The sequence below is a fragment of the Condylura cristata genome, unplaced genomic scaffold (assembly GCF_000260355.1).
Source record: "Condylura cristata isolate star-nosed mole 26May11 unplaced genomic scaffold, ConCri1.0 scaffold00015, whole genome shotgun sequence".
Taxonomy (NCBI): domain Eukaryota; kingdom Metazoa; phylum Chordata; class Mammalia; order Eulipotyphla; family Talpidae; genus Condylura; species Condylura cristata.
The window spans coordinates 3017727-3033356 of NW_004567116.1; the positions used below are offsets into that span (position 1 = coordinate 3017727).

The 15630-nt window shown below is 57.0% G+C and overlaps 1 protein-coding gene across 11 annotated transcripts in view; it reads right to left on the reverse strand.

Annotated features, from left to right (window-relative positions):
* Positions 1-15630, reverse strand: part of MARK2 (MAP/microtubule affinity-regulating kinase 2) — a 50606-nt gene that overhangs the window by 11042 nt on the left and 23934 nt on the right. For 6 of the 11 annotated variants that reach the window (XM_012725470.1, XM_012725471.1, XM_012725469.1 and 3 more), the window contains exons 1-6: positions 11638-11657; positions 3425-3604; positions 3156-3209; positions 465-513; positions 165-230; positions 14-84 (exon numbers count right to left, since the gene is read on the reverse strand). In XM_012725470.1, the coding sequence (XP_012580924.1) occupies positions 14-84; positions 165-230; positions 465-513; positions 3156-3209; positions 3425-3559 (375 nt within the window). In that variant the 5' untranslated portion in view covers positions 3560-3604; positions 11638-11657. Of the gene's footprint in view, positions 1-13; positions 85-164; positions 231-464; positions 514-3155; positions 3210-3424; positions 3605-7827; positions 8237-11637; positions 11658-15630 lie in introns of those variants that run through there. The other 5 variants (XM_012725468.1, XM_012725464.1, XM_012725467.1 and 2 more) reach the window with 3 other exon arrangements.

Genomic DNA, 15630 nt, shown 5'->3' on the forward strand with positions numbered 1-15630 from the left:
GACTCACACCCACCTGGCGGAATTTGGCCCGAGCCTCCTTTTCTTTCATTCTGCCATGAGCCACTAGGTAATCAAACACTTCTCCTGCAAGAGACAGGCAGGGCAGAGGTCAGAGCTGGCTAGGGCTGGACGCAGCTGGAATGGGCAGGCAGGTCTACACCTACCTCCACTCGCATACTCCATGACAAGGTAGAGCGTTTTTTCAGTCTCAATTACTTCAAATAATTTAACTGCAAGAGAAACAGGCAAGAGATGTAGTCAGAGAAGTAGCTGGGGGTGCCACATGGAGCCGCAGGGGCATCTTGGAGGCGGAAGTCTCCCGCTTTCGCACCTCCCCCCCAGGAGAGAGGCAGGACTGGCCTCGAAGCCGCCTCTCCCGGAGCGGAGAGCACTGCGGGGTAGGGCAGCAAGCTGGGGGTGCGGCCTCGCCTGGGGAGAAGACAGGAGGGCCAACTGGTTCTCACCTATGTTGGGATGATTCAAGACCTTCATTATTCTTACTTCACGGAAGAGCTGAAAAATAAGATACCGGGGGGTCACGCCTGCTCCACCCGCTCTGCAGAGCCACGGCGAGGAAGCTTTCTCTAGGAGACAACGGCAGGGCAGAGACACAGGCAGCTGGCCGGCGCTCCCACGCCCTCTGAGGTGGCTGAGAAGCAGGGGAGTGAGAGGAGCCAACAGGGCCAGCTGCCTGAAAGCAGCTCCCAGGGTTCACTCTTAGGGTTGGGTCCGGGCGCGTCGGCACCTCTGCTGTAGGTCACCCAAAACCGGCCCCCGAATAGCAGCGGCTTTTTGGACAGGGGCTTCTGAAGGGCTAGTGCGAATCCATGTCGATCAATACTCAGGACCTGAGCTGCTTCTAAAGTTCAGTGACCGAACACTCCGGTTGGTTGGTGCAAAGGGCTGGGGGTTTCCTGAAGGGGACCTCATCATCTTCTGATTTACTTAAGTCGGAGCTCTCCTGGGCCTCCGGGGCGGTGACAGAAGAAGCCACTCCTATATATAGCTGATGCCAATTTTAATCAAATCCACCTCCACACACTCACGCTCTCTTTGTGAAACCAAACCAGGGGCTCCAAACCATGTATTTCCATAAAGAAAGATGACAGCAATGAACTCCATCCCCTCTGCGGGGGCCAGAGAACAGGAAGGCTGTCTTCTCGTGCGTGTGTGACTTCCAGACCTCACCACTTGCACAAAGAACAGAATTAGCATTCGGGAATTGGGGGTCTGCAGACCTAATTGAGGATCCAGTTTCTCCCCTTTCCCCTCTATGAAGACCCCACAGCTCTTGTGAGCCAGTCCCTATCCTTAAGGAGTCTAACTCAGATCCCAGCTCCCTGTCCTGGCCCAGGAGATGTCCTGTATGAAAGGACAAAACCCCCTGGACACACCTTCAGGGGCAGTCATGAGGAGCAGCATTGAAATGGGTCCCGAGGCCGCTGCCTGAGTGCCCTGGGACGCCCACCTGGCCTGGACGTGGCCCTTCCTGGAGAAGGTGTTTGCCAGGCTTCCCCGAAGCCCCAGAGGGGCTGCTTCTTTGCTTCTTGCCTACATGGACAAGTGTGACTCGGCCACAGTGTTAAAAGGCTTTCAGGGACTCTCCACATTATGAAGCTCTCTGAAGCCACTGCAGCACGTGTTCGATTCCCAGTGAGGGAGCTGACCCACACAGCATAGCAGACCTATTTCACCCGCTGCTCCCCTCTGCAGTGTATTTCAGTAGATTTGCCTGTTCTGCTCTGTCTCTGGTGAATCCTCTCACCCACCATATCTCTTGCCAGCGTAAATAAATCAATCTTCGGAAAGAAAAAAAAAAGGCTTTCGGGATGGCTACACCTGACTCGTATCCGTATGCCTTCTAGATGGTCAGGGAAAAAGGCAGGGAGAAGGTGGGCAATGAGCTGGCCAGGCAGTTTTGATGATGGCAGGCTGGAATGCTCCAGAGGTCAATGGCTACCCCAAGTTCTAGCCCACAGGATCTGAGCCAGTACATCAAGAATAGCTCTGTCCCTTCCTGAAGGAAAAGTTCAAAACTGGGAAGCCTTGGTGATGACAACAGTGTTTCCTCCGAACTGAAGAATTTTGAAGGGATCCTGGGGCAACAGAAAACCAGAAACACCTTGGTGCCGGCTGTCAGTGTGTCAGAGCACCCCCACCGTACCATCTTGTTCTGTGAGCAGCAGTCTCGCTGCGGCCACTGAACCAGCCCCTCTCTCCACCGTGGATTTTGTAGCATGAGGCCGCACCCCTCCCAAACAACGTGCTCATGGAGAGAAAACTGCAACTTGCCACAAGAAGAAAACTGGGCGAGCAAAGTCAAAGTCTGAGCCATGACCAGCTGGAGCAGAGGGCATGGGATCTGACTGGCCTGATGAGGGCTACTTCTTGGAAGCCAGATGGGAGATTTCCTCCTTCCCCTGAGTGCTACAGCCCAGGGTGGAGGAGCAGCAGACAGCTTCCAGAATGACAACAGCCCATCGCAGCAAGCCTTCTGCAAAGGCTCAATCCTACCAGCCTTTCCAACTTTTTGAGTTGGGGTTATGTCTTCCTACCTGGAGGACTCCCCATTCAGCTGCGTAAGACCTCAGGTTCCCATTTCAAGTCAAGGAGGCAGGAAGGGCTCAATCTCAACTAGCACAGAGTACGTGCACACGACCTGACGGCTTCTAGGCATTAGCCCGGAGAGGAGCTATCCTCAACCTGCACGCTGCCCCCGCCGGGGGCGGCGCGGCTTCTGAGAACAGGATTCTGCACGCATTCTCTGCCACAGAGCCGGTGCTGGGCCCGGGAGGTGCCGCATGTGCTACTGGCAATGGCTACCAACACGTTTTTGGTTTTTTTTTTTTTTTTTTTTTTGTTTTTGCACCGCACTGGCCACAGGCCAGAAGATAACAGAACGTAGGAAGCAGGTCAGATAGCTCGGCCATTCAAGAGTCCTGGGCCTGTGGCCAGGAAGCCCAATACAGAGTGAACTCAGGGGGTCCACCCAAAGCCCTAAAGGTAACAGAGCCACAGATGGCCGGGAGGAGACCGTGAATGACCAGAGACCTTAGACCAGAGACCTTAAACCAGAGGAAGTGGAACGGGGTCAGCAGCACAGTGACCCCTTAAGAGTTTGGAAAGAAACAGGAGGTGTTGTGCTGTGTGCTTACTTTCTGGAGGCTGGAGGAGTTCAGCTGAGTCTTATCAATGATCTTCACAGCTACCTGGACATGAGACAAAAGACCAAGATTGCCTCTGGTGAGGTTAAACACAGCACGTGCTCAGGTTCCTGCTTTATGTCTGCCCCACCCCACCTTAGCAAGCCGCCTCTTTGAATCTCATTTCCACCAGTTAGACAGGAGAGGGGCTGGAGGGCGGTCCCACCGCCGCCTGGGAAAGGCTGCGCACTCACGCGTCCGGTCCCCAGCCCCGGGCTCACCTCCTTCCCGGTCAGGATGTGCCGGGCCAGCTTCACCTTGGCGAAGTTACCCTTGCCGATGGTCTTGAGGAGTCGGTAGTTGCCGATATGGGGCTGCTCGTCGGCAGAGGTGGCTGAGTTGCGGCCCCGCAGCATGTTGGACTTACTGCTGGGCTTGGCGTCGAGGTGTCCCAGGGCGGGCTGTGGGGTGGAGACATGGACACCTTCAGCACACCGCCAGTCAGCCCCTGCCCCTCGCCCTCAGCTCTCTGCAGACATCGAAGCAGCTGGGAGTGAAGGACAGACCCCAGGGGCAAGCAGGCGTGCCGAATCGCAAGGCAGAGGGGAGAAGGGGTGGGGAGAGGCAGTCTGTACGCTGAAGGAGCCTGGTGTCCTGCAGGTACTGGAGTCGGGGACCTGAGTTCTGAGGATGCAGCGTTCAGCCCGAGCTACCTGGCATGGTGGCACCAGCCCCCTTCATAGCCCCGCACCGCTTCCTGTCTCGGGGAAAGGCTGCTGTTCTCCACTCCGATCCACAGCTGCAAGGCCGGGTCCAGGAGCGACACGACCAGAGTCGCCTTGACGCACTCCTCCCCCGCCGCCATGCCTCCCGCTCTCCTTCAGTGTTTGTCGCCTTCACTGACTTGCACCTGTCCTGCCGGAGCCGGGGCTCGGGAGCAGCACCCAGCATTCGAGCTGAGCTACCCCGCACCTCACACAGGCGCAAAGGACGAGCTGAACCACAGGGCCCGAGCCTGGAAGCAAGGCAACTCCTGGGAGTGCCCAGCTCCAAGGGCACCAGGAAGGGGAAACGTCGACAACCAGCCCTGAATGGCGAGCACCAAGGGGAGAAGGTCCAGTCAAAAGCCTACACGGACCTGAGGACTTGCACACGCCTTGCAGGGCCCAACCCTGTGTCGCTGCGGAGCCCAGCAGCCCCATGCCCAGGCACCTCGCCAAGGCTACGGAAACGCATGACACTCCGGACATGGAGCTCCACGGTCACTCACCACAGCGTGCAGTCAGAGCAGCGAACAGTGGCAGCCGCACAACATCCACAGGCTGACTCACAGGTGGCCACTGTGGAAAGCCCCCCACCCTGTGGGCACCCCCAGCAGGACGGGGCGAAGCGCCGATGCCTGCTCCAGGCACACAGGCCCTGTGGCAACAAGCGTGGCGGCCACAGGGGATCACCTGGCATCCGACTCCAATGGCCTGAAGTGTACAGAGGGGCAAACCCACAGAGACAAAGGAGTCTGGTCGGGGGCTAGTAGAGGTGGCGAGGGGATGAGGGGGCAGCTCAGGGAGCAGGCGCTGACGATGCTCCAATGAAGTATTTTGGTGCTGATGGGCACACAGCCCTGCAGAGTTACTAAGAGCCACGCCTGCACGCATGGGGCTTAGCTACCGGCGTGTGGGCCCACCTCAGTGAGACAGCTCAGAGGCCCGTCTCGGGCAGGCCCTCACACAACGGCCAGCGTCGCGGCCCCAGCTGCTGCTGGAGCCCTGTACCAAAGTGCCCCGGGAAGGGCAAGCAGACAGTGGAGCGGGGCGGGGGTGTCTTCTGTGTGTGCAGGGCAGTCAGCGGCATGTGACTAAGGTAGTCCTCTCCCAGCCCCTCTGGCTCTAAGTGATGCCCCTCAGAATCACAGCAGAAAGGACGGACTTGTTACAGCCCGAGAACTGTCCAGGGTTCCCCACAAGACATCTTTCAGGCAGAAAAACAGTGACAGAAAGCACCCAGCCACCGACTGCCCTCTCCCACTTCAGCGCAAGGCCTCTTTCTTCTCTTTGCGGAGTGGCTGCGGGCAGGTTTGGGGTGAACTGGTTCACTCAGATCAGCTCCATAAGCATGTGGGGCTGAGATTTTGAGGAGAAAAGATGCCCATGCCTGGGGAGACCTTGCAGGGAGAGGTCTCTCTCTGACCTTTGCCCTCCTTGATCCTTCAGAGAGTGTCCTTTCCTCCGCAAGGCCTCAACAACCTCCATGTCCACGTTCGGTCCTGATGCCTAGGCCTGTCCATCCGGGCCGCAGAGGCCACCTGCTCTCCACACCCTGTAGCCCTAGCCACCTGATCCTCAACAGGGTTTTCACCCCCTCCAAAAAGAACTCTAGGGTTCATTCACGCCCCTCAGCAAGAAGGGCTTTTCTGAGCCCTGCTGGTATCAAATTTGGGTCACTCTACTCTGGGTACCTGAGGCCCAGGCCCCAGAGGCTAAACGCTGGCCTCTGTGACCGAGTCTCCTGCACGCCGGCTTCCCCAGTAGTGCTGGATGGCCTCCTACCTGCCTGGCCGCCTCGGTCACAGCCAGGAGGCCTTCCCTCGACCCCACCCCGCAAGGGAAGGCAGATGACCTTTCCCCAGCAAGCTCTAATTCATCTCCTACACAAGACAAAGGCAGCAGGCGCTGAGCAGTCTCCATCCAGGTCCCAACAATCTGGAATAGGGATTCAGTGCTGGGAGGATTTGGGCTTCTTGCCCCTCTGAAGCCAAGTGTGGGGCTCCCACTATCCATCCTCCTGAATCTTCTCTCTGCACCCCCTAGGAATTTCTGGCTCAGGGGCCATGGCCATGCATGGGGGACTTCAAGGATCATGAGCACCGTGCCCACCTCCCTCCTTGAGGTAAAGGGGTGTGGCGAAGAGTACAGATGCCAGAGGTAAACTCCCTGGGTTCAAACCCTAAAGTTGTTGCCTACTTAACACACATTCACTCCATTATTATCAACATCATCCTTGAGGAAGACAGATCGTTACAAAGGGTGAAGGAAACCACCCAGAAGGTAACCAGTGTGCAGTGAGCCCCACGCGGAACTGGGGGCTGCCCCAGGTCAGGTCCTGGCCTCGCACTTACTAGCACAAGAAAATAATGCCACCCACGTCGGGCAGGTAGGAGGACACACATCAACACTGTCCCAAGCCCAATGAGAAGCCCCTGCCCAGCTGTGACCCCTGTCCACAGTCACAGCTCCCGCCACCCTCCAAGTCTAGCTGCAGCCCTGGTGGAGGCAGGCAAGAGGCGTTCTGGGCCCTCCCGCGGGAGGGAGGTCCAGGCCAGGCGGTGGGCATCCTCTCCGGCTCCACCGACACTCTAGGCTTCACAGGCAGGGGAATCGGGACGCTGGGAGCCAGACTGGGCAGCAGCGCAGGGCCATGTCCAGGCTGTGCATGCTGGACAGTGAAGAAAATCTTCGCGGTCCAAGTCAAACACAGGGAAACAGCAAGGTGGCGCCTGCTCTTTGATCCCTGCTGCGTGAGTCAGGCACCCCCCTTTCAGGAGGGAGCATCAAGCCTCAGGATAGGGCACCTTCCTCCTCTCACCCACTCTGCCTCTTCTGTGTTGAAAGACACTCTTCACAGCAGGGATGGGGGCAGGCAAGGGAAGCCGTAGGGAGGAAGCCGAGAAGAAAAAGCCCTCCACAGGAAATGTTGCTCGGACCAAGGTCCCAAGTATGACAGCTTCTGCAAGGCTGAAGAGAAGCTGAAGATGCAGGTGGCTTCTTTCTGGGGTTCTGACTACACCCAGTCTGCCTGGACCTCAGGCTCACCAGCAGGGTGGGGGCTGAGAACAAGGTCCGGCACACAGGGTCTGTCCTCCTTGCTTACAGTGAGACACGGAAGCCCAGACATTCCCAAAGCTCCAGCCTGCACCACACCCCAGGGAGGCCCCACAGTCTGCTCAAAGATGGCTTCATGGTGCTCAGGCAGCTCCTGGAAGAATAAGGGGTTGCCCTCCAGGCAGGATACGGAGCCTAGGGCGGTAGCTGCAGGTTAGAAAGCTAGCTGATTCAGAGGCCAGGCCTACCAGCTCAGGGTCCTCGACAGAGAGGAGGAGAGAACGCAGGAGATGGATAAAAGCGCTTTAGAATTGGTTGCTCCTTCAACCTGATCTCAGAACCTGGCCCAGGCCTGCTGCCAGGTCCGCCCGGAAGACAGTCTCCACCCCGAGAGCCGGTGCTGACTCAGGTAGGCAGGGCCCCTTCCCTAATGCTGGAGGCTCCCCCCAGCATTGTCCCTAGGAAAGCTAGGGCTTTGGGGCGCTCACTCTGGGTTGGCCCCGAGTCCGGAGGCCTCCCCTGGGCTGGGAAGGGGCTAAGCTGGGAGGGTTGAGAGGCTGGCTCTCCTTGGGTGGAGGCAGAGTAAGCACCGCGGGGTGCCCCGGTGCCAGGTCCCCTCACCTCACGCCTTGTTTGGGCCTCAGCTTGCTGCGGGCCTCTTCCCCTCACTTGGTTAAACCTGCAGGCCCCAGAGAGGGGGCTCTTCTGCTGTTTGCTCCCTCTTCCTTTTCTACTCAGCGCCTCTGGAAGCCCATGGATTTTACTACCTGTGCTAGCCTGGCTCCATTTAGCAATTCTTGAAAGAGCCTGTTCTAGGGTAGGAGAGGAATGAGGGGACAAAACCAAAGGAAAAAGGGAAAACATACCCGTCTGGAAGGGACAAGGATTACCAGCGACTTCCATTCAGCAGAGCCCAAAGCAGAAGCTGTCAGGCAGTGAGGGCAAAGTACAGAGCCGGGAAGAGCCAGGCCCAGGGCGGGGCAGGCAGCTAGGCCAGCCTCCCTCACTCAGCCAGGCAGGCGACACCTTCCACCACCTCCTCAGAGGAAAGTAGCGAAGCAGCCAGGCCAAGCGGCTCCTGCCTGGGAACTTGGACTGTGTCGCAACCGAAACCACCACTAGCAGAGAGACCGGGCCGGGCAAAGAGAGCACCCAGGGACACAGCCCCTCGGCTTCTTATGGCCTGGGCCTGCTGGCCAGAAGTGCAGACAGGCCCAGGACAGGACACCAGAAGCCAGGTGGGAGGAAAGGGGCAGGAGGGGAATGGGAAGGAAGGGAGACAGAGAAAGAGGCGGGTTTAGATCCACTTCCTTTCCCCTCCCCTCCCCCTCCCCGGAAGTGGCTGCCCCACCCTCCCCAAGGTGCTCTGCTGGGTAACAGCTGGGAGGGCCAGGAGACTGTCTCCAGCCAGGGCTGTTATAAAGCCCTTATCTTGCCTGTGGCAGGTGGGACCTGGATAGGGGCTCAAATCTGGAGGGGAGGAGTAGCGTGAGTCAGACTTGCTGACCCAGAGCACTGAGACACCCCCACAACAAAGGGGGACAGAAAACAGTGAGCCACCAGTGGCAGATGGATCTACATCACAAAGAGCAACGTCTACCCTGAGAAAATGCACACTCTAATATACACAAAACATTCTGGACATGTTACAGGGGCTCAGGCACACTGAGAAGCCCCTTCAGGGTCTGTGGGCTGTAGACTAAGAAACCACATCACAAAAAGAGAATGCGATGTTTAAATTTTGCCCAAACCAACAGGCTCTAGGAGTCTATCCCTGGGTTCCTGCCCACCTCCACATCTCCCTCACCCCCACACCCCAACACTGCTTTCTCCAAGAACCTTTCTCTGAGCAGCCTTTCCTCGCTGCTCCCTCCTGCAGAGCCCTGCACTGCTGGCCTCTCGCTGGGTCCCAGGCCATTTCACATTCGCTCCGCCGGCTTAGGTCCGGATCACCCCCATTCAGCAGTTCTCTGAAGAGCCCCACTGGCCAGCCACACCCTCATCCGTGAAGGGCAGCGCCTCCTCTGTGCCCGCGGCTCCTGAACAGATGCCTGGAAGGCCAGGCTGCACGGCACGTGCCTGACCAGCCTGTCAGCGACCCCGCACGGCGCTGCCCACACACTCCACACCATGGACCTACAGGCTAGGTAGCGGCTCATCCTACATATGAGAAGCTGCAGCATGGAAGTTAATGGGCTGGCCCAGGTTCCTGGCCTCCCAGAGGAGATACAGGGCTGGAGTCTGGGCCATGGCATCCATTTCAGGTGCCAAGGCTCCTCACAGGACCAATTTCTCGTCAGCTCTTGATGTCTGATTTGAGGCCTATTTCACCCCAAAGTAGCCAAGTTCCTGCTCCTCTTCCATAGCGGGTGGGGAGGAAAAGATCTAGACACAGGGAAGGGCCAAGATAGCAAGGAGACCAGGTTAGTTCCCGTCGGGGTGGGAGAGCTGTCTTAAAGGCCCACCTGGGACCCCACACAACCCCTCCTGCTTGTACCTCTTCACAAGTGGGCCCTGATCTCAGCAGAAGAGGCTAGGGCTGATTCTGGATCCTGGGATCAGGCTTGCTGGCACCACCTGCCTGTCACCCAGAAGCCAGAGCAGGATGACAGGGCTCCATTTCCCAGCTCCTGGGTCTTGAAATGTGACAGGATAGTTTCCTCAGCCCTATCTGTGGGAGGTAGTAAGGGGTTTTGTAAAAGGAGGAAGTACCAAGCACTGACCTCAAAGAGAGGCCGGGAGAGATGGGGCAGGGCTGCGCTGGAAAGTCACGTGGCATGGCAGCGGCCAGTTCCTTAACCCTCCTCCTCCTCCCTGAGCCCATGAGCCGTCTTGGCCTTCTGCGACCCTAGCAACTGTCACTCTTAACTGCCAAGAGTGAAGATGCCAGTGAAGCATCCTGGGTCGGAGAGACTTGTAAAGCTATGATGCCTCACATGCCGACCCTCCCTTCCCACTTTGTTGCGGGGAGGCAGACGGTATAGACTGTCCCAGCCAGGACAGTTCCTCCCTGACACACGGGACTCACTGGGACCAGCAGGGCCTGCAATTGGAGCACACCCAGAGGAAGGTGGCTCACTGCCCTGAGCCTCTTGAGCTTCCACCCTCAGCCCACGGGGGCCACCAGCACTGCAGCCTGGGCCAGAGGCAGGTGCAGTGCAGGCTCAGCGTAAGCAGGAACTGACCTGGAGTGGGAGCAGCCAGGAGTCACCCCACTCACCCCTCACGTATGGAGGCCACGGTGCAACACGCCCCCTCAAATTGTCTTCAGAGCTTCCCGGGCTCTTCAAACACAGTGGGATTCTGCGAAGCAGCCGGGGCTTTGACAACTTCTAGCACCCTGCATCCCTGAGAACCTGCTCTTCAGGTCCACTCCGTCTCAACCCTCCGTGAGTTGTCCGGTCACAAATTTTTGTTGAGCACAGACCTCTAGAGTCAGGATCAGCTGCCAAGTTTAGAAAGACCTGGTTGCTGCCTTCCAGAAACTTCAAAGAGGGGAAGTGTACATGAGACTCACTGCATTCCCTCTCAGGAGAGCAGAACAGGGCAGAGATCCGGCGCAGACGGGCCCACCTCTGTCCGTGCTGGATGAATGAACACGGGCAGGCTGACCTGGCTTCTTGCACTCTGTGCCCCTATTCGGGGCACAAGGATACAAGCCATCCCAGCTTCATAGGACTCATGGGTAGAGATGAGGGTTCCATGCAAGTGCTGACCACAGGGCTTGGTGCTCACAGGGCTCCCTACCAACTCTCATGATGTTCGTTTAAGAACTCTGGCTACACCTCCAAGGTTCCTCCCCCCGAGAAAAGCTATGATTTCTAAGAACTTGACTATAAGTACCAGTATGGAAAAACTGGTGTTCCTTCTAGAATAAACAAAGTCAAGTTTCTACCAGGCTGGCTGTCAGGTTTTCTGCTAACAGAAAACCCCTCTGACAAGGGCAGTCCAGAGGAAGGTGGGCCTGTGGCTCTCTAACTCCTTCCCCCCGCCAGAAACGGCCCAAGAAGCCACGACATACCAGTACCACAGATGCCAGGGGCCGGGGGAAGCTGTCATCGTCAGCCTCAGTGGAGTGCGGCTCCTCCCGCACCAGTGGGTTACTGTAACCATGGAGACCAACAAGTTCCTCCATATCACAGGAGAGCTAGCCTGCCAGCAGCCCAGGCTCTGGGGGAGGCAGGAGGCAGCTTGCAGCAGAAAGGCTTTGCTCACTTTACAGAAGCCTGACGGGAGCCGATGAGGACTAACCAAATGCAGCTGAGGTGCCCAGGCTGCCTCAAAACACTTTTCTTTGCCCAACAGCTGTTTCCAGAGCACTGTGTGGCCCGCCAGGAGCGCAGGGAGTTTGACAGATCTGTGGGGGCCCCTGCTCCTCCACTCTGGTTGCCGTGCAAGAAAGGGATCAGAACTGTGGTAAGGAGAGCCGCACACAAAAGCCAGGCTGGGCCACCACGGAACGCCTTCTTTTAAGTGATCCAAGCAAGTAAACCCGCTTGTCCTAATCCTTTTGTTAAGGATCCACCTCTAAAGCCAAGCATGGTCTCTCCCTTCTCCCGCCTTGGCCTCACAGGACATCCTGACTGCACCCCTTCACCGTCTGACTCACCTTACTTCCCTAAGGTCTCCACACCCTAACCCCTCAAGCTCTGGGTCAGGGCCAGCATCTCACTCACCTTTCTATGCCCTGAGTGCCCAAGCGTCGCTGCCCCTTGCTGCCCCTGTGCAAATCCTCCTGCAATAAAAGTGGTTCTTTGTCATGCTTAAAGTCACCTTCCCCTGGGTGGTAAAACAAGAAAGGAAGGTCAAAATCTATTACTGGGAGACCCTTTTCCTCTTTCAAGACAATCACTGCCCATTCAAGTTGGCTGGTCACTGTCTGTCCTTCCATTGGACTGGATGCAAAGGGAAGGCCCACTGGCCTTTTTCACACCCACAGCAATGCCCACACACAAGGCAGAGGATCTACCATGGTGCTGACTGACTGAATAAATGTGTACATGTGACTAAGTAAGAAAATGTCGGGGGGGGGGGTGTCGTTCATGGTGGTCTCTGGGGTCTACATCAGGTCAATATGTAGACCACGTTCCAGCAGTCTCTGGGCCCAAGACCCCCTCTGCCAAGGACAGGTGACCTGTGAGGAGTGTCATCTGCCAACAGGCAGCTCAGGGGCTGACAAGGCCCCTGGTGCTCTCTCCTGACACAAAGTTTCAGGCAAAAGTGGTCGCCAAGGGGAACCAGATTCAGAATACAGGACAGCTGGGAGGCACCAGCTATAGGGGTGCTACCCCACAACACCCCTACACTCTTAATCAAGCCCAAGCCATCCTCTCATCACAGAGAGGAGAGCCCTTTCCTCCAAACTTCCTGCCGCCCCCCAACCCACCAGGTGTCTCGTCTGCCAGGCCTCTCGCACTTAACCTTCCACACCTCTGCTACCAAGGCCATCAAGAAGGCTGCTAATTTGGGGACAGGACAGTGACAGGGAGATGATCACTGTCAGTTACAGAGCACTTTGCCTTAATACTTGCTCCTTGAACCAACGTGCTGATGGTGAGGCCCTGTCAACCCGTGAATGCCCCCCAAATTCTCCTATGCACACCTGCCTCCTGTCCTGTCATACAAACCAGCATTCCTATCCTTTCCCCCCACCCTCCCGCCCAACCCCCCCCCCGCCTCCTGTTACAGAAAAGCAAAGGAACTAAAAACGGCAGCTGGGGAGCTCAGTTGACTCACCCAGCATAATCATCTCCTCCCAGAATCTCCCATCTTCTCCTGGGGTTTTTGCCAACACAAAGTAAAAAAGCAGCACGAGATCTTAAAAAAAAAACAAAAAAAAAAAAACAACTCTCTCAGCTTTTATGCAACAGCCTTGCTACCTGGGTGCAGATTTAACCCTTTGTCTCTGCTCTTTCAGAAGTGTTTCCTTAAATTGTTACTATGCTGGGGAGCAGAGCCAGGTCTGGGCTGGGAACAGGCCTTCTAGGCCCTCTCCAACCCCAGCAACACTCCTGGAAGGTGCTGAACAAGACACATGCCTCTTCCCACTGCATCTTCTTCTGGACGGGGGAAAAACACCACCTTCCAGCTCTTCCAGTTTCAAAGCAGGAGTTAAAGGAGGAAGAAATGTCAGAAAAAACACTGGGACAAAGTTTGTTGCTGCAGAAGTCACCACGGCCAGAGGTCAGAGCTCAAAGCAGCAGAAGGAACAGAAAACAGTGAGGCGGCCCCACCTCCTGACCAGGCCCACCTGGCCCGGCCCTCAGGGGCTGCCTTCTGCCCAAGCAGGCGCCAGCCCCGAACAGTGCGCACGACAGACTTGTCCTGGCGCTGCCTGGCACGGTCCAACCTGCCAGAACTGAAGATGCGGTCTCCCTGCCCGCAGAAACAGCCCAGGGGGCGACACAGCACTGTCGCAACTTTCCCAGGTAGGACGGGGGAGGCCAGGGGAGTGCACGTGTGTTTTCATCTTCGTTCTCCAGTGTCCCGGGGGGGCAGCCTGCCTCTGCGACCCATGGTGCTGCCGCCACAAGTGAGTGCGGCCGCGCGGTGCACACAAGCCTGCCGCAGCCAGCCGTGCAGAAATCCCGGCCTGCGGAGCCCCGCTCTCAAGAGGAGCCATTTTCCCATAAAGACATGTTACAAATGGCGGCTGTGTTCTCTCTCAGGTCAGCCGAGTGCCCACCCTGTGTCCGAAGTAGCACAATGATTGCACCTGGGAGGTGAGACACAGTTTAGAACAGTAGGGTGAGTTCAGGTTCCAACATGGAAGCGAAGAACGCAGTCTGTGCTCCAAGCAGCAAGGGCAGCAGAAACTGGGGATCCCTGATCTTTACATCCCGGGTGAGCACTTGAAGCACTTGGGGTGGCTGGGTAGATCGGCAGGTCTACCCACCTGGGTGAGCCCAGTGGAGATAAGGAATGAGGTCAGAGGTCCGGGATTTTGAGCGGCATCACCTGAGGAGGAGGAGGGCTCTAGAACTTCCAACAGGAGACAGAAGCAAAGGGAGCCAGGCATGGCGGGCGCAAGCGCTCAGGGGACGGCCTCCTCCAACGGCAGCCAGGGACATGCTCCTGCCCACCTCACTGCGCCCGCTGCTGTCACTGCAGTCTGACCGCGGGACGGGGGCAGTGCCGGCTCCGTTGCTCAGCGGCCCTGCCCTGGGCAGAAGTGCTGGCTGGTTTGCCGGGCAAAAAGAGGAAGGTTCACTTGTCAGAAATGAGGGGCGAAGCTTCTTCGTGAGACCACATCAGCTTCTGACTTTAGGCCCAGGCTGTCTCCCTGAGGCCAAATCGCTCATGTCCTGGCAGCCAGGACATCTCCACTCCAGGGCGCCCTGGTGCCAGTGTGTCCGGCCTAGGGCCAGCGCGCAGGGTAAACAGAGCGCAGCCGTTTTCTACTGCAAGTGTCTTCTTCAAAAGCACTTTATAGTTAATTCATCTTTGAGAGTCCTAAGGAGAGAACTGATTGCACTGGTTCCTACGGGGAGAGCCTGGGCCAGCACAGGGTGGCAGGGCCCTGGCCCTGGCAGCAGAGGGGCTGGGTCCGACTTGGAAGCCGGAGGTCTGAGCTTTCCACACTCTGTGACAGGAATCTGGGAAAAGGCCCTCCGGTGCCTGTGAAAACCCTGAAACTAGAACCAGCAATTAACAGGTGGTACTGGGAGGAAAGGAGCCATTTCGGGGCACTGTTCAATGTGCTATTACAATCACAGTTGGCGGCGAGGGCGCTGGCTATTCTGAAGGAGGCACGCAGCCAGGGCTGCAACTCCTCACAGAGAATTCCCTCAGAGACGGCAGACAAGAAAGAATGGCTGCAAAAGGAACAGAGAGCTTCCCAACACGTCCTGGAGGGCAGCTCTCACTGCCCGTGGCTTAAGTAGGGATCTAAATACTGGGAGAAAAAGCCCAGCAGGACACGTCCACGTAGAGGGGCCTCGCCATCACGAGAGCGTCACAGCTCTCCACCCCTCTGCAGATAAGGGGCTCAAGCAAGAAACACAAAAGTTGTACCGTCAGAAATGACTGCAGAGCCGCCACCACCACCCAAGACATTTACAACAGCCTGGCCCAAACCCGCTGTTCACGGCAGGCTAGCTATTATCACTATGACTCCATATGTGCTTCCAGTTTATGCTGTAGGTGACCAAAAACAGATACTGCTTTTGGCTTTAACTTCTTTCCCCCGAATTCGCCACCTGTAGATCTACACCTATAACAAAGATGGGTCTTCTTCAACTGGCACAGGAGTGCCCAAGCTGAAGGTCAACTTCTGGCCATCCAGTTGTGTGGCTTAGACTTGGACCTGGGCTTCTTGCAAAGCCAGAAAAGGCTCTAGCAGATCAACTGTTTTATCCCTTTCATAAAAGGCCACTCTACTTTGCCCTGATTAAAAAAAAAAAAAAAGCACTTTTAACACATAGCCCACCCAAGAAAACCCTGGGCACACTCCACAGCTCCTGAGACACACAACATCAGCAATCCTGCCAGGCTACATGGACCTGCAAGCCAAGCAAGTCAATCGCTAGCAAGAGTGAGGTGACTAGTATTCACCACACACACAGTGTGACTGGAGACCCAGAGCACTCCCTTTACTGTGCCACGAGGGAAACGTGGGCGCGGGGGGTGGCGGGGAGCACTTCACTGCACTTCCAGCTCCTGAGTGTCTC